At 42.0% G+C, this 20,979-nt stretch overlaps 2 protein-coding genes and 4 non-coding genes across 6 annotated transcripts; 4 read left to right on the forward strand and 2 right to left on the reverse strand.

Annotated features, from left to right (window-relative positions):
• Window positions 1–1,173: 1,173 nt before the first annotated feature.
• LOC128491542 (hepatic lectin-like) lies at window positions 1,174–3,866 on the reverse strand. The gene is made up of 4 exons (XM_053463860.1): window positions 3,851–3,866; window positions 3,345–3,487; window positions 2,536–2,654; window positions 1,174–1,652 (listed from the first exon to the last, which is right to left on the reverse strand). Exons 1-4 carry the CDS (start codon window positions 3,864–3,866, stop codon window positions 1,517–1,519), a joined length of 414 nt encoding a protein of 137 aa, XP_053319835.1. The 3' UTR covers window positions 1,174–1,516.
• Window positions 3,786–3,858, forward strand: TRNAR-ACG (transfer RNA arginine (anticodon ACG)). Its single transcript has one exon. It is a non-coding gene; the product is annotated as a tRNA-Arg (tRNA).
• TRNAH-GUG (transfer RNA histidin (anticodon GUG)) lies at window positions 3,867–3,938 on the forward strand. The gene has a single exon. It is a non-coding gene; the product is annotated as a tRNA-His (tRNA).
• Window positions 3,939–15,526: 11,588 nt separating this feature from the next.
• Window positions 15,527–20,579, reverse strand: LOC128490558 (hepatic lectin-like). The gene is made up of 7 exons (XM_053462486.1): window positions 20,513–20,579; window positions 20,208–20,315; window positions 19,562–19,627; window positions 18,761–18,808; window positions 17,466–17,608; window positions 16,673–16,791; window positions 15,527–15,818 (listed from the first exon to the last, which is right to left on the reverse strand). The coding sequence occupies exons 1-7, from the start codon at window positions 20,568–20,570 to the stop codon at window positions 15,683–15,685; spliced, it is 678 nt and encodes a 225-aa protein (XP_053318461.1). The 5' UTR covers window positions 20,571–20,579; the 3' UTR covers window positions 15,527–15,682.
• Window positions 17,907–17,979, forward strand: TRNAR-ACG (transfer RNA arginine (anticodon ACG)). The gene has a single exon. It is a non-coding gene; the product is annotated as a tRNA-Arg (tRNA).
• Window positions 17,988–18,059, forward strand: TRNAH-GUG (transfer RNA histidin (anticodon GUG)). The gene has a single exon. It is a non-coding gene; the product is annotated as a tRNA-His (tRNA).
• Window positions 20,580–20,979: the final 400 nt, after the last annotated feature.

Raw genomic sequence — 20,979 nt, forward strand, 5'->3', positions numbered from 1 at the left:
TAGGCTTTTGCCTTTTATGGTAAACCCAGAGATATTACAAGTGTGCCAGCCCTTTTGTAGGAGTTTACTTATTTCTTTTGTTTTCAATGTATATATATTGTGTGAAAATGTAAAGCTGTTAGATTTGCCTGCTTTTGTGCAGATCTCCCTGCAGCTGCTTGTATCCGGAATAAACTTTTATACATTCAAAGAAGTCTGGTGGTCAGCACAACGTTTGATTTCCACAACAGTATCTTTGTCAGCAGGGATTAGCGTTAGGACCCACCGTCATTGGAGTACTTTGGCGTAGTGGTGGGCTAAGCATACTATGGCCATATGATGTGAACGTCTGCGCGATGCGCTTAGACAACCTCTCGTGCCGGTACTTCCCCTGTGGAAAGTGCTGGCAGGGGAGGCTGTCTGAGCGTATTAGAGAGTAGGATACAGGTCCCCTGCACCGCTGCGGGGGATCTGTATCCTAACCCCGCTGCCTGCCCGGCGCTAGACCCCAAATACAGGCTGCACCCCCACTTTAAAGACTTAAAGTGGGGGGAAAAAGTGCGGCCTATATTCGTGCCAATACGGTATATACATACTGATTCACATGTACACATCATCACATACATAAAATATATTTTATATATATATATACTGTATTTGCTCGAATATAAGACAAAGTTTTTTTCAGACCAAATGCTCTGAAAAATACCCCTTGTCTTATATTCAAGGTTGTCTTGTAATCCGACCTCAAATAGAGGTCTGACTATAAGACTAAGCTCCAGATCCCCCCCCCACAACGCTGGGGGGATCCTGCTCTCTGGCAGCTGGTGAATGTCTGCACGATGCACGCAGACAACCTCCACTGCTGCCCAGCACTTTTACCTGCCTGCGAAAAGTCCCATTGCGCGACTGTCCCGGGCAATCTGGGACATGTGGTCATCCTAATTTCCCAGTGTCTGTCTGCCCAAGCCCAACACTCTACCACTACTGCTGGAGTGTAATGGACCTCCCCCTGTTGGACCCCCCCCCCGAATATTGTGTCAAACCAAGAAAGCCCCCCCAAATTGCATCTGAAATGAACAGCCGGTAAAAGAAATTTGTTGCCAGAAAAACAAACGCGGCAAAAGCAAAATGAAGATTTCATCCGAAGCGATTTTGCTCACCGTGCGCAAATCTATTTGGCAGTAGGCATGATAATCCATTATTAATAGATTTATTAGATAGTATTGTATTTATAATTACAAATAGATCTTAGACTTCTAAAATTGAACATTTTTGTATTTGGTAAGCATCATTGCCAATATTAGAAGACATAAGGTGTTCTGAAACTAAAAATAGTTTAGTGACAGCCTAGTTCTATCAAACACATTTCTCATCTGCAGTTTATTCATGAAACCAATCACTTATATACTTATAATAACATAGGAATTGATACACCTCAAAATATTGCAACCTTTAGACGTATATTTGTTTTCGATGATGACTTTTAGTAAATGTGAGATGTATAAAATGAGCTGGTTGATGGTAAACCAAATTATCAGCCAAGTTTCTTTTCACAAATTGCGTAACAATCGTTATAGGTACAGTGCACATCATTCCACTCTCCATTTCTCCATAAGTGAGCACAGTCTTCGTTCGAATCATAATCATTTGGTTCCCCTTTCTTCCAGAACCTACAAAACAAATCAATAAGCTGCTAAATGTGGAGTTAATATAAAAGTGGATTGAGCCTCAAGTTGAACAATATATATGTATATTAACAGAGTGATATTAAGATTGAGTAGCGACCTGAATGAGGTCACGCATTAGGTCCTAGACATGAGTTAATAATCTGAGGTGAACCAAAACACAATAAAAAGACTCGAGATAGATTAAATTGAACAAACAATTCCACTTCACTTTTAGGAAATGGTATCGTAATCTGGTGGAACTTCATATACTGGTTTGTGACCAGCCCAAGATAGTCATCTGGTACACCGGGCAAATGCCTGGTGAGCTGCTGCCCTAGAGTGATTTATACTCTCTATTCTAGTTAGTCAATATATTGACCAAATTGCAATGAACGGGATTACTACTCTAACTGGTATGTATTTCAGTAGAAATCTACATAAAAAGTCTTCGTAAAATATCATGGTTTTAAAACAACAGAGCAAGCTAGGGTAGACTGGAGAGACTCTACACAGAAACAAATAGCATTGGAGAGGGGCTAAGAAACTGTGCCCTCAACCATTTTACGATACAGCCAGATTTACTGAATGTTTCTAGAGGGGATTATAATCTATAACGGATAGTGCTATGGAGAGTAGACTTGAGAACATGTACCAAAACAATTCAGACACATTTTTTCATTTATTTTTGGTCCATTTGTTGAACAACAAATTAAGTTTCCTCCCTTTCATTCAGACCAAATTCAGAGTGCTTTTCTTTAATTCAGAAACAACATTTGTTGTGACTCACCCTTACTCACTCTCTATAGTTGTGTTACATTTAGATATTATATTATGCCGTAAAGAACTATTAGCAATGAAACAGAGTTACAGAAATATGATGAATTACTTGTATGACTTTTCATAGTCTGTTCCATCCACCCATGTCCACGTGCCTTCATCATCCATGTCATGCAGCCCAATCCAAAAACGTTGGTCTTTGCCATTTGTATTTATCATCAGGAAATGCTTATATAGAAAATGTAACAAAAGAGCATACCAGAGAAATCGGTTATGATTTAGGTATTTACTGTTGACGCATCCTACCTTTATGTACAATGCAATTATGCAAAACCTGAACAAGTACACACAAAGGGGTATGAGCACACTTGATCTACACAATTTTGCCTATACATCACATAGATGAATTTCTATTTAGTTATAAATAGAAACTGTGATAACACAGCAGATAGGTTGTTCTGAGCTACTAGTCTTCAGTAATATACCGGCTAAGATGCACTATTGTGAGTGGTCTTCTCTAGTGAAATAATTCTCGTTACTCACAAAGTTTAAAGAATAGTTGGGATTGAATAGATTAGTTCTATAGGCTATGGCCAGATTTGGATTCAAAAGTGCCCTGGGAAATTCCATCAACAACCTAATGCTGTTTTTTTAAATATGAAGAAACATGTTTGTCCTGCTCTCCCTTCGTGCTTGTGGTCTCTGAATGGTTGAGAAAGCAGAGCACTGGGAATGTCATATAATAGAACTCCACTCAACAATGCAGAGGTTACTAGTGTGAGAAGAATGCTATGCGTTTCAGTTTGGCTCTAGGAGATCATAATCATACCCTTGCTTAGTGTCAGAGTTATTTGTTATATGGGGCCAAAAGACACTGCGTTGATCTAAGTGACAGTTAACCAGACTTGAATCTATCACCTGTTCCTCTTCACTGGTTATTACAACCAGATCACTTCCCTTTGTTTTGCACACAGATCTTGCGTTCATCCAAGTAGATTTTCTTGAATGGATATAGTAACAGCTGCCTTCAAATTGTATCCAGTTCTTCTCGCAGGATGCCTCTACAAGAAGGTGGTCGGTGTGAGCATCAACACAAAATAAGCAGTTTTAAAAAGGTTTAAATTGTTTAAATGGAAAATGAGTGTCCCACCGATAATTAATGGATATTACAATACTTTGTAAGTACTTTTACATGCATAATTTTACCTAAAAGAAGCAGTTTTGTTTTAATATTAGGATACCCCATCCGGCCCATCACATCTCTCTTTCTAGAAAAGATGACGCCTCACTCTTTTATGCCTTCAGAAAGCGACCTCACTCTTCTCACTAAAGCAGAAGTTATCCAATAAGAGTTCATATGGGCCAGTGGCGCAATGGATAACGCGTCTGACTACGGATCAGAAGATTGTAGGTTCGACTCCTACCTGGCTCGTGTTGCATGCCGTGATCGTATAGTGGTTAGTACTCTGCGTTGTGGCCGCAGCAACCCCGGTTCGAATCCGGGTCACGGCAGGTTTTTTTGTTGTTGTTTTTTTTTAAACATGCATGAGCCAAATGGGTATCCTAATAAAAATACAAGACTCTTAAAGTCTGAGTATTTAATTCAAGAACAAAACAGGCAGACTGGAGTACAGCGTGTGTGCAAAATGGCAAGCAGGAACTGTCCCTTGTCAAATGCACTTCTTGCAGGGCAATGAACCCTCTCCCCCTCCATATATTTGACCTATTTCCCAGGGAAAGAGATCAAATATATGGAGGGGGAGAGGGTTCTGAGTAATCCTTCCACGTATTTGCAATAGAGAAAATTGTTCATTTAAAAGAGACACTCCGATGTATTAAAATGCGTATTATAGCTGGAGTGTCCTTTGTGCTTTAAAGATTAGTGTATAGTATTCCATAAACTATAGTGCCTTCAATATCTTACTTGCGGAAGTCTGTTCCAATGTGTTACATTTTGATGTAAGATCTGAGACTGTAAAAGAAAATATTAATACATTTAGTTACCTAATAAGTACAATGCAACTGAGCCAATTTTTAGCCCCCCCCCATGAACAAAACACTTAAATCATATATGGTGTTATAGATCTATAATAACATAATAATGTTTTTTAATGCTTTTTTTTAAAGCCCTGACATCTTGGCAACATTTCCCATCACAGACATCTTAACCTATCATGCACTGACAAGCTTAGGGCAAACACACAGAGAAAGGAACACAAAGATCACCCCTGTCTCTTTAAGGCAATACCAGAGATAAGTGAGGTGGCCTGTTGTATAAATGTGGTTTCCTGCTACACTCTTACTAGTGATGTATTCTGGGCTAGGCCTGTAGGACGCCAGCCCTTTTGCTGGAAAATGGGGGACAGGTAACTTTTCAATAGGCCAGCTACAAGGAAGATCCCTGATCTTCTCAACCAGTCCATATCCATAATACCCACTGTCTGCAAAAGCAGAACAGTGTGGCAGTGACCCAGGACAGCAGGACAGTGCCAAAAACTGTGACTGTTAGGAGATATGCAATAGTGTTTAGGTGTTAGTGTTTATCCAGCAAAAGTCTTGGCTTCTAATATGGCCATTTCATAAACTAGAGTCGGCAAAAATGTTATTTTCCAATGGTGCGTCATTAGAATAAATATCATTACTGTATAAAAATATGCTTACCCTGTGGAAGAACAATACTAAATATAAACCTCATTACAATCTCCTGTCACTCTTTATTATTTTAAAAAAAACTGACTTACTATTTTTCTTTAAGGCACTGATTTCAGCCTGGATATTCGTATTCACCTTAGGCCCACCACTTGACGCTGTCAAATCAAGAAGATAGACTGTTTTGAAAATTCCTTAATATTGGCATTATGTCTTAACCTGTTTTTTCTCGGAGAAAGCAAAATAGTCAATTGTGTAACAATTTGTTTTAAAATAATAAACTATTTAAGGCAGTTATAACATTTCTTGATGAGTGTTCCTCAAATTTTGGTCTATGACTGTTATGGCTTCCATGACCTTTTAAAGTGGCCACCAGAATCTATTTTTACATTTTATTATGATTGTGATCTCTAGGATTACACCTTTTTGTACTCTATTATTCTGCACAATATTCCTGGTGTTGCCAAGTAACACTGGAACACTCTGTTGCTGTGGTCTTTAAACACACATGATGCTATCATAGAAGCTTAGGACCTCTACCAGCTCAGTGACCTATGCATTCAAGTTCCTTGTGATGTATGGCCGACCTCCTTTTTATAAAAAACATCCACAAACATTTTTAAAAATATGGCAAAACTTATTTGATCAAATGTTGCTGTGGTCTTTAAACACATATGATGCTATCCTAGAAGCTTAGGACCAGAGGCGTATCTAGGGTATGGCACCTATGGCTCCTGCCATAGGCGCCATTTGAAGGGGGCGCCAGTGAACGGCTTTCAAACGCCGTCTTATTTTTTTTTGATTGGGAGGAGAGAGAGGGGGCCTAGCTGTTAGGGACCAGGAACCAGACGGACACAAAACGTAAAATGCAATCACCTTTATTGTAATGACAATAGTGAACAAAGCAGCATATACCAAAAGACAAGCCGGGGTCAGGAACCAAGACGGGTACTCAGACAATCCGGGGTCAGGAATACAGAGATCAGCGAAGTCAGGAACAAGCCAGGAATCAGGAGCCGGGAGGGACGTCAGAGAAAGCCAGGTCATACACAGGAATTCAGGAACACAGCGATAGCACTTGCAGCCAGAAACAACACAAGGGCAAGGAGGAAGTGAAGTTTAACTGCTTAAATAGCCAAAAGGGGCAGGCTGTGGGCTGGACAATGGGCTGAGTCACAGGAGTGACATGAGTGTAGCCATGGCAACCCAGCCAGGCTGTACAGCCTCCAGCAATGCAGCAGAAAAGCAGGTAGACCATAACACTAGCAACCACTCGGCGCCCCTCATTCTCCTCCACGAGGCCTCTACCTCCGTCCCGGTGCCGGCATTTTATGCTGAGCGCCCAGTGGCGGAACTACCGGGGTCGCAGGGGTCGCGACTGCGATCGAGCCCTGGAGTTCTGCCAGTCAGGGGGGCCCAAGGGGTGCCGAGCGGTTGCTGAAAACGACCGCTCGGCAACTCTTGGGCCCCCTGACTGACAGAAATCCAGGACTCCTCTGCTCCCCGCCGCTGCTGCTTTCGCTGCTGTCACCGCCGCCTGCCTCAGCGCTGCCCAGAATGCAGTGTTGGGAGCGTGAGGCGTTTGTCTTGGGTGCCGGTGCTTCACGCTGAGCGCCGGCATATGACGTCATATGCCGGCGCTCAGCAGTGAAGCGCCGGCACCCGAGACAAACGCCTCACGCTCCGAACACAGGAGTTGACGGTAAGTGACCTACAAAGGGGGGTAGGGAGGGAGTGGGTAGATCGTGAGAAGGGGGGGTAGGGAGTGAGAAGGGGGGGTAGGGAGGGAGAGGGTAGATCGTGAGAAGGGGGGTAGGGAGTTAGAGGGTAGATCGTGAGAAGGGTGGTAGGGAGGGAGAGGGTAGATCATGAGAAGGGGGGTAGGGAGGGAGAGGGTAGATCGCGAGAAGGGGGGTAGGGAGGGAGAGGGTAGATCGTGAGAAGGGGGGGTAGGGAGGGAGAGGGTAGATCGTGAGAAGGGGGGTTTGGGAGGGAGAGGGGAGATTGGGAGAAGGGAGGTAGGGAGGGAGAGGGGAGATTGTGAGAAGGGAGGTAGGGAGGTAGAGGGGAGATCGTGAGAAGGGGTGGTAGGGAGGGAGAGGGGAGATAGTGAGAAAGGGATAGATGGGTTGGGGCTGTGGGGTGACCAGCTCAGTGACCTATGCATTCAAGTTCCTTGTGATGTATGGCCGACCTCCTTTTTCTCCATACATCCAGAAACATTTTTTTAAAATATGGCAAAACTTATTTGATCATATGGGGTCAAAGAAGCTTCCCTCATGAATATATTTTTAGGTTTTAAAACACGTTATAACAAAAGTACAAAATATGTTTAATTACTTACACTTAGATAGAACAATTATGAAAAGAGCCAGGATCAATATGTATGAAAGAGCCATTAGTCCATATGTGAGAAACATGGTTTTTTTCTGTAATAATTCCATCCTCTGTCTGCAATAACAAGATAAAAGGATGTGACAAAACAATAAGTATTTTAAAATCACAACCTAAATGTACAATTCCTTCACATTATGTCTCATTATCTTATTATCTTATCATTATTACCGTATGTAGATTCATATGAAATTACTATTGGGTAGAAAGGATATCCTACTGTACATATCATATACCCGTAGTATATACCCATATACCCATATACTTAGTTGCTAACAGCAATGGAAGAACACAATATTACTCCATTACCTGGTAATGTTATGCTAGTCTCAAAACTCTTGTGCCTAAAGCTGCTGTCTGGGTCCATTGTCCATGCAGAAGTGCTTATACTTCTAATTTGTTGTCTAATTTTGCTGACTTTAAAAATCTGTGGAATTGGAGAGGATGTGACCACGATAAAAAACATTGTTTGTTTCACTTCTCTTATGACATTTTGTATTTCATCTAATAACGTATCCAAGTCACTTTGTTGGACATCATGCTATAGTGACTCACCTTCATAAAGCCATACCTGGGAACTCAGGGTTCTGGCTTCAATTTCAGGATGAAGGGGCTGATTCTCAGGGTCAATGTGAAAATGACTCCTTATTCTACACTGATGTGATCATGTTGAAGATTCCCAATTGGTGCTTTTGCTACCTGTATGATGTGGTTGACATACATGCATGACTGTAGGTGATTCAATTTTGTAAATATTTCATAATGACAAGTCAAGAGTTCGACGAGTATCAGTATTAGAACCATTTGGTCAACCACTACATAGAATTCTTATGACGGACTATTAACCCCTTAAGGACCGGGCTCATTTTTCGTTTTCTACCCTGTGGGACCGAGGCTGTTTTGACACTTTTGTGGTGCTTGTGTTCAGGTGTAATTTTCTCCTCACCCATTTAGTGTACCCACATAAGTTATATATTGTTTTTTTCAGGACAAGATGGGCTTTCTTCAGATACCATTATTTTGATCGTATCATCTTATTTACTATAAAAAAAATAAAAAAAACATGGTGAAAAATTGAAAAAAAAGACATTTTATGACTTTTATTTGAAAAATATTTTACTCACCTAAAAAAGCAAGTAAAAAAACTAGCTAAATAGATTCTACTACTTGTCCTGAGTTTAGAGATACCCAATGTTTTTATGTTTTTTTGCTGTTTTTTGTACGTTATAGGGCAATAAGTACAAGCAGCGTTTTATGATTTCCAAATCTTTTTTAACAAATCTGGTCAGTCTGCCTCCATCTCCTCTTTGGAACATCTTTGAAGCCAGTTAACTCAATTTAACCGATTCAAACCATATATTTTTGAAAACTAGACACCCCAGGGTATTCCAAATGCTGTAATTTTAACCCTTTCCATGCACCAATTATACAACTACACTTTGTCAAACTTTGTAATAGTAATTTTTTTTATTTTTTTTTCCACACAAATTGTACTTTAGTTATAGATATACAGGTTCTGGTATATGCCACTGTCTAACAACACCCCAATGTGTGTTCAGGAACATCTCCTGAGTACAGCGATACCCCACATGCATGGGTTTGTCAGATTGTTTGGCTGGTAAAAGGCTACTTTTGGGGCATGCATAATTCAGGTGGTCATTTGGTCATTCTGCCTCCATCTCCTCTTTGGAATATCTTTGAAGCCGGTTAACTAAATTTAACCCATTCAAACCATATATTTTGGAAAACTAGACACCCCAGGGTATTCCGAATGCTGTTATTTTAACCCTTTCCATGCACCAATTATAGAACTACACTTTGTCAAACTTTGTAATAGTAATTTTTTTCACACAAATTGTACTTTAGTTATAGATATACAGGTTCTGGTATATGCCACTGTCAAACAACCCCCCAATATGTGTTCAGGAACATCTCCTGAGTGCAGTGATACCCGACATGCATGGGTTTGTCGGGTTGTTTCAGATTTAAAATGCCACATTTGGGAAGTGCGCTTTTTTTCTCCATTTTGGTCAGTCTGTACCTATGCCCTATCTGTGAGCTAGGCCACTCCAATTTACCCCATCAGCCATTTTTTTTTATATATTAGACACCCCTTGGGTATTTGAAGTGCTTTTATTTTAACTCTTTGAGATTTTTGAGAAATTTTAGCACTTGCTCAAAATAATAAACTTTATTTTTTTATTTTTTTTTATTTTTTTAATACTTTTTTTATATTTTTTTTTTACACATTTTGCTGGTACTGGATGGTTCATCTAGTGACATCACTGCATAATTATTTTTAAATGTTAGCACATTTTTTTTTTTTTTTTCCATTTTTTTTTTTTTTTTTTTTGAATATTTTACTAATCACATAGTGATTAGAAAGCTGGGCTCCATTGACTTGCATGGTTGAATGCAGTACCTGTATTCAACCAGCAAGTGGAGCCAGTTCTCTAGAGGGTCTGGAGACCCTCTAGCGAACTTTTTCGTCTCTCTTGTTTTATTTCCCGGGCCGCCGCCATCTTACTTGATGGCGAAGATCACCGGCAGCTGCGGCTGTGACCGCTCTCCGGAGCGGTCACAGCCCACCTAAAGGTAAGTGTTTGGTGTCGCTGGATGCCTCCTGATCGAGGCATTCCAGCGACACCATTTAAGTTTAGGAGGCGATCGTTGATCGCCTCCTAAACGCTTTTAAAACGGGCGTCCGCCGCCATACAATGTATGGCGGCTGTTGACGCCCCGGGGAGGGGCCAGACATGGCCCCCGATGCCGATCTCGGCCTTGCTGAATGCCTCGACATCGAGGCATTGCAGCAAGGCCGTTTAAGCGAAGAAAGTGATCCTTGTTCACTTTCTAAGCTTATTTAACTTTTTGACGGTTCAGGACCGTCAAAGGTCATTTAGTGACCTTCTTGTCATGACGGTCCTGAACCGGCAAAGGTCGCGAAGGGGTTAAAGGGTTATAATAACGTATCCAAGTCGCTTTGTTTGACATCATGCTATAGTGACCAGGCCCGGACTGGTACAAAAAATAGGCCCGGGCATTTCAGACTGAGCAGCCCATTTTTATGAAAAAACATATATGTATATACATATACATAATACTTGGTCATTCAACATGGGAAGCCTGAAGCCACAATTTAGTGCGACTAATCCTTGAAATAAATATTATAGAGTAAATAACACAATACCTTATCTTTTCCACTATTTCAGGGTGATTTCAGGGCCTTGAATGTTTTGTCCCCTGAAGTCACTACAAATTCAGGAGGGCATTTTATCTCTGGATAAGTTAAAATGAAATAGTTCCCACTGTAAATTAAGGAAACAGATAACCAAACACACACACCAGGACAGGCTTTTCCCACACGACGCCCAAACACACACACCAGGACAGGCTCTGCCACACCGACACCCAAACACACACCAGAACAGGCTCTGCCACACCGACATCCAAACACACACACCAGGACAGGCTCTGCCACACCGACATCCAAACAGACACACACACCAGGACAGTTAAAGAAATAAGAAATGTTTCAGCACTCAACTCCCAGGAAGCAGGGAGCTAGCAGGAAAAAGGGCAAAACAAAAACAGAAAGCATAACAAAAATAGCAACGTTTCGGCCAAACAGGGCGGTTTGAGCTTGACAAAGACCCTGTTTGGCCGGAATGTTGCTTTTTTGTTTTGCTTTCTTTGAGTAAAGTAACCTAAGGATTAGAAGCTGATTGGAGTGCTGGGGCTCTTTTCTGTGTTCATACACACACCAGGACAGGCTCTGCCACACCAACACCCAAACACACGCACACACACTAGGACAGGCTCTGCCACACTGACACCCGAACACACACATCAGGACAGGCTCTGCCACACTGACACCCAGACACACACGTCAGGACAGGCTCTGCCACACTGACACCCAATCACAAACACCAGGACGGGCTCTGGACAGGCACACCGACACCCAAACACACACACACCAGGACAGGCTCTGTCACACCGACACCCAAACACACACACACACAACAGGACAGGCTCTGTCACACCAACACCCATACACAAACACACACCAGGACAGGCTCTGCCACACCGACACCCACACACACACACCAGGACAGGCTCTGCCACACCGACACACACCAGGACAGGCAATGCCACACCGACACCCAAACACACACACACACAACAGGACAGGCTCTGCCACACTGACACCCAATCACAAACACCAGGACAGGCTTTGCCACACTGACACCAGCATCCGGAGGGTTTCCACAGACGGTTTCACTCAGCCTGCCTGTGGCATCTTTGCCCCCATAACAGCCTGCCTGTGGCAACTTTACCACCAAAACAGCCTGCCTGTGGCAACTTTGCCACCGAAACAGCCTGCCTGTGGCAACTTTGCCACCAAAACAGCCTGCCTGTGACAACTTTGCCACCAAAACAGCCTGCCTGTGGCAACTTTGCCACAAAAACAGCCTGCCTGTGGCAACTTTGCCACCAAAACAGCCTGCCTGTGGCAACTTTGTCACCAAAACAGCCTACTTGTGGCAACTTTGCCACCAAAACAGCCTGCCTGTGGAATCTTTGCCCCCCCTTACACATCCATGCTCGCGCGCGTCTGCCGGTAAGTAGCGGGCCCGGTCGTAGTTGCTGCAGGCTTAAGGGGCAGGTGCCCCTTTTGCCCTGCGTTAAGGACGACCACATAGGCCCAGTCAGTCCAGTCCTGACTGGGCTTATTTTAAGGTAGGGGCCTGGAGCTGCAGCTCCATTAGCCCCTAAGTCAATCCGGCCCTGGCTGGCCCGGCCGCGGCCCTGCCCCGGGCCTGATAGTGACTCACCTTCATAAAGCCATACCTGGGAACTCAGGGTTCTGGCTTCAATTTCAGGATGAAGGGGCTGATACTCAGGGTCAATGTGAAAATTACTCCTTATTCTACACTGATGTGATCATGTTGAAGATTCCCAATTGGTGCTTTTGCTACCTGTATGATGTGGTTGACATACCTGCATGACTGTAGGTGATTCAATTATGTAAATATTTCATAATGACAAGTCAAGATTTCGACTAGTATCAGTATTAGAACCATTTGGTCAACCACTACATAGAATTCTTATGACGGACTATTAAAGGGTTATAAGATATAAGATCTCCTAATCCTCCAAATATACAGTTGTGGCCAAAAGTTTTCAGAATGACACAAATATTAAGTGACAAGGGTACCAGTGAAAACAATAGGGTGAATTATTATATGAACGTTACTTTCAGTGAATAATCCTCTACCAACAAAATATAAAGAAAAAACAACAATACCCCTATTTCACAGCTGCTACCCTAGAACCGCATTCTCCAGATGTGGAAATGTCTTACAAAAGGGCTTACAGGCAAGGACCATTTATCGGATCATCAAGAACTTCAAGGAGAGAGGTTCAATTGTTGTGACGAATGCGTCAGGGACTCAAGAAAGTCCAGCAAGTGCCAGGACTGTCTCCAAAAGTTTATTTAGCTGTGGGGTTGGGGCCACCAGTGCAGAGCTTGCTCAGGAATGGGAGCAGGCAGGTGTGAGTGCATCTGCACGCACAGTGAGGCAAAGCCTTTTGAAGGATGGCCTGGTGTGGAGGCCACTTCTCTCCAGGAAAAACATCAGGGACAGACTGATATTCTGCAAAAGGTACAGGGATTGGACTGCTGAGGACTGGGGTAAAGTCATTTTCTCTGATGAATCCCCTTTCCGATTGTTTGAGGCATCTGGAAAAAAGCTTATAGGGAGAAGACAAGGTGAGCACTACCATTAGTCCTGTGTGGAGGGAAACTACAAACCAAGTACCACTGCAGAAAGCAGGATTGCACCTGCGCCGCAACCCCTACTGTGAAATTCCCTTCCCCGTTCCGTGCAGACTTTCTGCCTCGTACGCAACTTTCAAATCCTCTCTGAAAACCCACCAGTTCATGGAAGCGGACAACATTCCTTCCCATTACTCCCAACCATCATAATCAAACCATCTGAACAATCAGCAGCTTCAACACATCGGCGAGACCAGATCAACTCATCCAAGCAGTCCTCTCCTATTGTCTCACTTCCCCCTTCGACTAGATGGTAAGCTCGCGCGAGCAGGGCCCTCCTCTCCTTTGCACCAGTTCGTCATTCCATGTGGTTTTGTATGTGAAATTGTTCTACTGACAGCGCTGCTGAATCTGTCGGCGCTTTATAAAAAAATGTAATGTTATATACATTGATTCACATAAACACACCTTCACATACACATACAATACTTTTATATTACCGTATTGGCTCGGATATAGGCCGCACCCTAAAAGTTTGGTACTTTTTTAAAGAAAAAGTTTTTATAATCGATATGCTGCCACTCTGTCCCCCCCACCCCCGAGATATGCTTCCACTCTCTCTCCCCCCTCGAGATATGCTTCCACTCTGTCCCCCCCTCGAGATATGCTGCCACTCTGCCCCCCGATATGCTGCCACTCTGTCCTCCCCCCCCCGGAATATGCTGCCACTCTGTCCCCCCCCGAGATATGCTGCCACTCTGTCCCCCCCGAGATATGCTGCCACTCTGTCCTCCCCCTCCGAGATATGCTGCCACTCTGTCCCCCCCGAGATATGCTGCCACTCTGTCCCCCCCCGAGATATGCTGCCACTCTGCCCCCCTCCCCGAGATATGCTGCCACTCTCCCCCCCCCCGACTTACCAGAGCAGACTCCTGGGTGTCTTGCGGGGCCGGAGGGGGACATCTATGCAATACGCGTATACAACTCCCAGTGCCGGCACTTCTGCTGAGTGTTGTATACGCGTATTGCTTAGATGTCTCCCGCCGGCCCTGCAAGACACCCGGGAGTCTGCTCTGGTAAGTCTTGGGGGCAGAGGTAAAATGCATCGTGCTGACGTTCACCGGCAGCGGCGATGCGGCTAAACAACCTCCGCTGCCGGCACATCTGCACGATGTGATTTAACAATCTCCCTTGCCTGGAATCCAATTCCTGGCAAGGGAGATTGTTAAAGCACATTGTGCAGACGTGCCGGCAGCGGAGGTTGTTTACCCGCATCGCTGCTGCCGGTGAACGTCTGCGCGATGCGCTTAGACAACCTCTCGGGAGGCTGTCTGAGCGTATTAGAGAGTAGGATACAGGTCCCCTGCACCGCTGCGGGGGATCTGTATCCTAACCCTGCTGCCTGCCTGGCGCTAGACCCCAAATATAGGCTGCACCCCCACTTTAAAGACTTAAAGTGGGGGGGAAAAGTGTGGCCTATATTCGGGCCAATACGGTATATACATACTGATTCATATGTACACATCATCACATACATAAAATATATTTTATATATATATATATATATACTGTATTTGCTCGAATATAAGACAAAGTTTTTTTCAGACCAAATGCTCTGAAAAATACCCCTTGTCTTATATTCAAGGTTGTCTTGTAATCCGACCTCAAATAGAGGTCTGACTATAAGACTAAGCTCCAGATCCCCCCCACAACGCTGGGGGGATCCTGCTCTCTGGCAGCTGGTGAATGTCTGCACGATGCACGCAGACAACTTCCGCTGCTGCCCAGCACTTTTGCCTGCCTGCGAAAAGTCCCATTGCGCGACTGTCCCGGGCAATCTGGGACATGTGGTCATCCTAATTTCCCAGTGTCTGTCTGCCCAAGCCCAACACTCTACCACTACTGCTGGAGTGTAATGGACCTCCCCCTGTTGGACCCCCCCCCAAATATTGTGTCAAACCAAGAAAGCCCCCCCAAATTGCATCTGAAATGAACAGCCGGTAAAAGAAATTTGTTGCCAGAAAAACAAACGCGGCAAAAGCAAAATGAAGATTTCATCCGAAGCGATTTTGCTCACCGTGCGCAAATCTATTTGGCAGTAGGAATGATAATCCACTATTAATAGATTTATTTGATAGTATTGTATTTATAATTACAAATAGATCTTCGACTTCTAAAATTGATCATTTTTGTATTTGGTAAGCATCGTTGCCAATATTAGAAGACATAAGGTGTTCTGAAACTAAAAATAGTTTAGTGACAGCCTAGTTCTATCAAACACATTTCTCATCTGCAGTTTATTCATGAAACCAATCACTTATATACTTATAATAACATAGGAATTGATACACCTCAAAATATTGCAACCTTTAGACGTATATTTGTTTTCGATGTGATATGTATAAAATGAGCTGGTTGATGGTAAACCAAATTATCAGCCAAGTTTCTTTTCACAAATTGCATAACAATCGTTATAGGTACAGTGCACATCATTCCACTCTCCATTTCTCCATAAGTGAGCACAGTCTTCGTTCGAATCATAATCATTTGGTTCCCCTTTCTTCCAGAACCTACAAAACAAATGAATAAGCTGCTAAATGTGGAGTTAATATAAAAGTGGATTGAGCCTCAAGTTGAACAATATATATGTATATTAACAGAGTGATATTAAGATTGAGTAGCGACCTGAATGAGGTCACGCATTAGGTCCTAGACATGAGTTAATAATCTGAGGTGAACCAAAACATAATAAAAAGACTCGAGATAGATTAAATTGAACAAACAATTCCACTTTTAGGAAATGGTATCGTAATCTGGTGGAACTTCATGTACTGGTTTGTGACCAGCCCAAGATAGTCATCTGGTACACCGGGCAAATGCCTGGTGAGCTGCTGCCCTAGAGTGATTTATACTCTCTGGATCTGCTATTCTATTCTAGTTAGTCAATATATTGACCAAATTGCAATGAACGGGATTACTACTCTAACTGGTATGTATTTCAGTAGAAATCTACATAAAAAGTCTTGGTAAAAATCTAGGGTACATTGGAGAGACTCTACACAGAAACAAATAGCATTGGAGAGGGGCTAAGAAACTGTGCCCTCAACCATTTTACAATACAGCCAGATTTATTGAATGTTTCTAGCGGGGGTTATAATCTATAACGGATAGTGCTATGGAGAGTAGACTTGAGAACATTTCAGACACATTTTTTCATTTATTTTTGGTCCATTTGTTGAACAACAAATTAAGTTTCCTCCCTTTCATTCAGACCAAATTCAGAGTGCTTTTTTTTAATTCAGAAACAACATTTGTTGTGACTCACCCTTACTCACTCTCTATAGTTATGTTACATTTAGATATTATATTATGCCGTAAACAACTTTTAGCAGTGAAACAGAGTTACAGAAATCTGATTAATTACTTGTATGACTTTTCATAGTCGGTTCCATCCACCCATGTCCACGTGCCTTCATCATCCATGTCATGCAGCCCGATCCAAAAACGTTGGTCTTTGCCATTTGTATTTATCATCAGGAAATGCTTATATAGAAAATGTAACAAAAGAGCATACCAGAGAAATCGGTTATGATTTAGGTATTTACTGTTGACACATCCTACCTTTATGTACAATGCAATTATGCAAAACCTGAACAAGTAAACACAAAGGGGTATGAGCACACTTGATCCACACGGTTGTTTACAATTTTGCTTTTACATCACATAGATGAATGTCTATTTAGTTATAAATAGAAACTGTGATAACACAGCAGATAGGTTGTTCTGAGCTACTAGTCTTCAGTAATATACTGGCTAAGGTGCACTATTGTGAGTGGTCTTCTCTAGTGAAATCATTCTCGTTACTCGTTATAGATTAGTACTATAGGCTATGGCCAGATTTGGATTCAAAAGTGCCCTGGGAAATTCCATCAACAACCTAATGCTGTTTTTTAAATATGAAGAAACATGTTTGTCCTGCTCTCCCTTCGTACTTGTGGTCTCTGAATGGTTGAGAAAGCAGAGCACTGGGAATGTCATATAATAGAACTCCACTCAACAATGCAGAGGTTACTAGTGTGAGAAGAATGCTATGAGTTTCAGTTTGGCTCTAGGAGATCATAATCATACCCTTGCTTAGTGTCAGAGTTATTTGTTATATGGGGCAAAAAGACACTGCATTGATGTAAGTGACAGTTAACCAGACTTGAATCTATCACCTGTTCCTCTTCACTGGTTATTACAACCAGATCACTTCCCTTTGTTTTGCACACAGATCTTGCGTTCATCCAGTTAGATTTTCTTGAATGGATATAGTAACAGCTGCCTTCAAATTGTATCCAGTTCTTCTCACAGGATGCCTCTACAAGAAGGTGGTCGGTGTGAGCATCAAAACAAAATAAGCAGTTTTAAAAAGGTTTAAATTGTTTAAATGGAAAATGAGTGTCCCACCGATAATTCATGGATATTACAATACTTTGTAAGTATTTTTACATGCATTATTTTACCTAAAAGAAGCAGTTTTGTTTTAATATTAGGATACCCCATCCTGCCCATCATGTCTCTCTTTCTAGAAAAGATGACGCCTCACTCTTTTATGCCTTCAGAAAGCGACCTCAATCTTCTCACTAAAGCAGAAGTTATCCAACAAGAGTTCATATGGGCCAGTGGCGCAATGGATAACGCGTCTGACTACGGATCAGAAGATTGTAGGTTCGACTCCTACCTGGCTCGTGTTGCATGTCGTGATCGTATAGTGGTTAGTACTCTGCGTTGTGGCCGCAGCAACCCCGGTTCGAATCCGGGTCACGGCAGGTTTTTTATTGTTGTTTTTTTTATAAATGCATGCGCCAAATGCGTATCCTAATATAAAAACAAGACTCTTAAAGTCTGAGTATTTAATGCAAGAACAAAACAGGCAGACTGAACAACAGCTGAATGGTTCTTATCTGCTGTTAGATTCCATGTTTCCAGGTGCAATGTACAGTGTGTGTGCATAAAGCCCATAGGTATAATGCACACTTACACGCACATACAAAGACATTTAAGAAAAAGAAAAAGAAAAAAAATATATACATATTGTTTGGGCTATACATATGTTAGCAACATTTGTGTTTTAAAGGAGAGGTAACACTAATTATATTATGTAGCATTTTTCATTTAAAAAAAACCAATCAGTGTCAGGAAAGCAGTTTTCATAAATTTTTTTTCCTTGGACGTCTTGTGTGTAGGCCAGCAGTGAGGAGTACAGCGTGTGTGCGTAATGGCAAGCAGGAACTGTCCCTTGTCAAATGCACTTCTTGCAGGGCAATGAACCTTCCATATATTTGACCTATATTTGAGAGGGTTCTGAGTAATCCTTCCACGCATTTGCAATAGAGAAAATTGTTAATTTAAAAGAGACACTCCGATGTATTAAAATGCGTATTATAGCTGGAGTGTCTTTTGTGCTTTAAAGATTAGTGTATAGTATTCACACAGCATTCCATAAACTATAGTGCCTTCAATCTCTTACTTGCGGAAGTCTGTTCCAATGTGTTACATTTTGATGTAAGATCTGAGACTGTAAAAGAAAATATTAATACATTTAGTTACCTAATAAGTAAAATCCAACTGAGCCAATTTTTAGGTCCCCCCCATGAACAAAACACTTAAATCATATATGGTGTTATAGATCTATAATAACATTTTAATGCTTTTTTTAAAGCCCTGACATCTTGGCAACATTTCCCATCACAGACATCTTAACCTATCATGCAATGACAAGCTTAGGGCAAACACACGGAGAAAGGAACACAAAGATCACCCCTGTCTCTTTAAGGCAATAACAGAGATAAGTGAGGTGGCCTGTTGTATAAATGTGGTTTCCTGCTACACTCTTACTAGTGATGTATTCTGGGCTAGGCCTGTAGGACGCCAGCCCTTTTGCTGGAAAATGGGGGACAGGTAACTTTTCAATAGGCCAGCTACAAGGAAGATCCCTGATCTTCTCAACCAGTCCATATCCATAATACCCACTGTCTGCAAAAGCAGAACAGTGTGGCAGTGACCCAGGACAGCAGGACAGTGCCAAAAACTGTGACTGTTAGGAGATATGCAATAGTGTTTAGGTGTTAGTGTTTATCCAGCAAAAGTCTTGGCTTCTAATATGGCCATTTCATAAACTAGAGTCGGCAAAAATGTTATTTTCCAATGGTGCGTCATTAGAATAAATATCATTACTGTGTAAAAAAATGCTTACCCTGTGGAAGAACAATACTAAATATAAACCTCATTACAATCTCCTGTCACTCTTTATAATTTCAAAACAACTTACTATTTTTCTTTAAGGCACTGATTTCAGCCTGGATATTTGTATTCACCTTAGGCCCACCACTTGACGCTGTCAAATCAAGAAGATAGACTGTTTTGAAAATTCCTTAATATTGGCATTATGTCTTAACCAGTTTTTTTTCTCGGAGAAAGCAAAATAGTCAATTGCATAACAATTTGTTTTAAAATAATAAACTATTTAAGGCAGTTATAACATTTCTTGATGAGTGTTCCTCAAATTTTGGTCTATGACTGTTATGGCTTCCATGACCTTTTAAAGTGGCCACCAGAATCTATTTTTACATTTTATTACGATTGTGATCTCTAGGATTACACCTTTTTGTACTCTATTATTCTGCACAATATTCCTGGTGTTGCCAAGTAACACTGGAACACTCTGTTGCTGTGGTCTTTAAACACATATGATGCTATCATAGAAGCTTAGGACCTCTACCAGCTCAGTGACCTATGCATTCAAGTTCCTTGTGATGTATGGCCGACCTCCTTTTTATCCATACATCCACAAACATTTTTAAAAATATGTCAAAACTTATTTGATCATATGGGGTCAAAGAAGCTTCCCTCATGAATACATTTTTAGGTTTTAAAACACGTTATAACAAAAGTACAAAACATGTTTAATTACTTACACTTAGATAGAACAATTATGAAAAGAGCCAGGATCAATATGTATGAAAGAGCCATTAGTCCATATGTGAGAAACATGGGTTTTTTTCTGTAATAATTCCATCCTCTGTCTGCAATAACAAGATAAAAGGATGTGACAAAACAATAAGTATTTTAAAACACTACAAACTAAAATACCGTATGTAGATTCATATGAAATTACTATGGGGTAGAAAGGATATCCTACTGTACTTATCATATACCCTTAGTATATACCCATATACTTAGTTGCTAACAGCAATGGAAGAACACAATATTAGTCCATTACCTGGTAATGTTATGCTAGTATCAAACCTCTTGTGGGTAAAGCTGCTGTCTGGGTCCATTGTCCATGCAGAAGTGCTTATACTTCTAATTTGTTGTCTAATTTTGCTGACTTAAAAAATCTGTGGAATTGGAGAGGATGTGACCACGATAAAAAACATTGTTTGTTTCACTTCTCTTATGACATTTTGTATTTCATCTAATAACGTATCCAAGTCACTTTGTTGGACATCATGCTATAGCAGGCATTTTCCCGGTGGGCCGGGCGGCCCAGGGCCGGATTGACGTAGGGGCTGATGGAGCTGTAGCTCCAGGCCTCTACCTTAAAATAGGCCCAGTCAGGACCGGACTGACTGGGCCTATGCGGCCGCATTAACGCAGGGCATAAGGGGCACCTGCCCCTTAAGCCTGCAGCAACTGCGACCGGGTCCGCCACTCTAGGTGGCCGGCCGGAGCACCCACCAGGGCCGG

This window comes from Spea bombifrons, chromosome 4 (genome assembly GCF_027358695.1).
Source record: "Spea bombifrons isolate aSpeBom1 chromosome 4, aSpeBom1.2.pri, whole genome shotgun sequence".
In the NCBI taxonomy this organism is placed as follows: Eukaryota; Metazoa; Chordata; class Amphibia; order Anura; family Pelobatidae; genus Spea; species Spea bombifrons.

What these genes read in the sequence shown, in the direction of transcription:
- LOC128491542 (XM_053463860.1), bottom strand. An exon ending in TAACCAGTGAAGAGGAACAG is followed by an intron (nt 2,655 to 3,344) that starts GTGATAGATTCA and finishes TTTCTATATAAG; the next exon opens with CATTTCCTGATGATAAATAC. An exon ending in GACTATGAAAAGTCATACAA is followed by an intron (nt 1,653 to 2,535) that starts GTAATTCATCAT and finishes TTTGTTTTGTAG; the next exon opens with GTTCTGGAAGAAAGGGGAAC.
- LOC128490558 (XM_053462486.1), bottom strand. Translation starts at nt 20,570, where the DNA reads ATGGACCCAGACAGCAGCTTTACCCACAAGAGGTTTGATACTAGCATA. An exon ending in CAGTGCCTTAAAGAAAAATA is followed by an intron (nt 18,809 to 19,561) that starts GTAAGTTGTTTT and finishes TTTCTTTTACAG; the next exon opens with TCTCAGATCTTACATCAAAA. An exon ending in GACTATGAAAAGTCATACAA is followed by an intron (nt 15,819 to 16,672) that starts GTAATTAATCAG and finishes TTTGTTTTGTAG; the next exon opens with GTTCTGGAAGAAAGGGGAAC.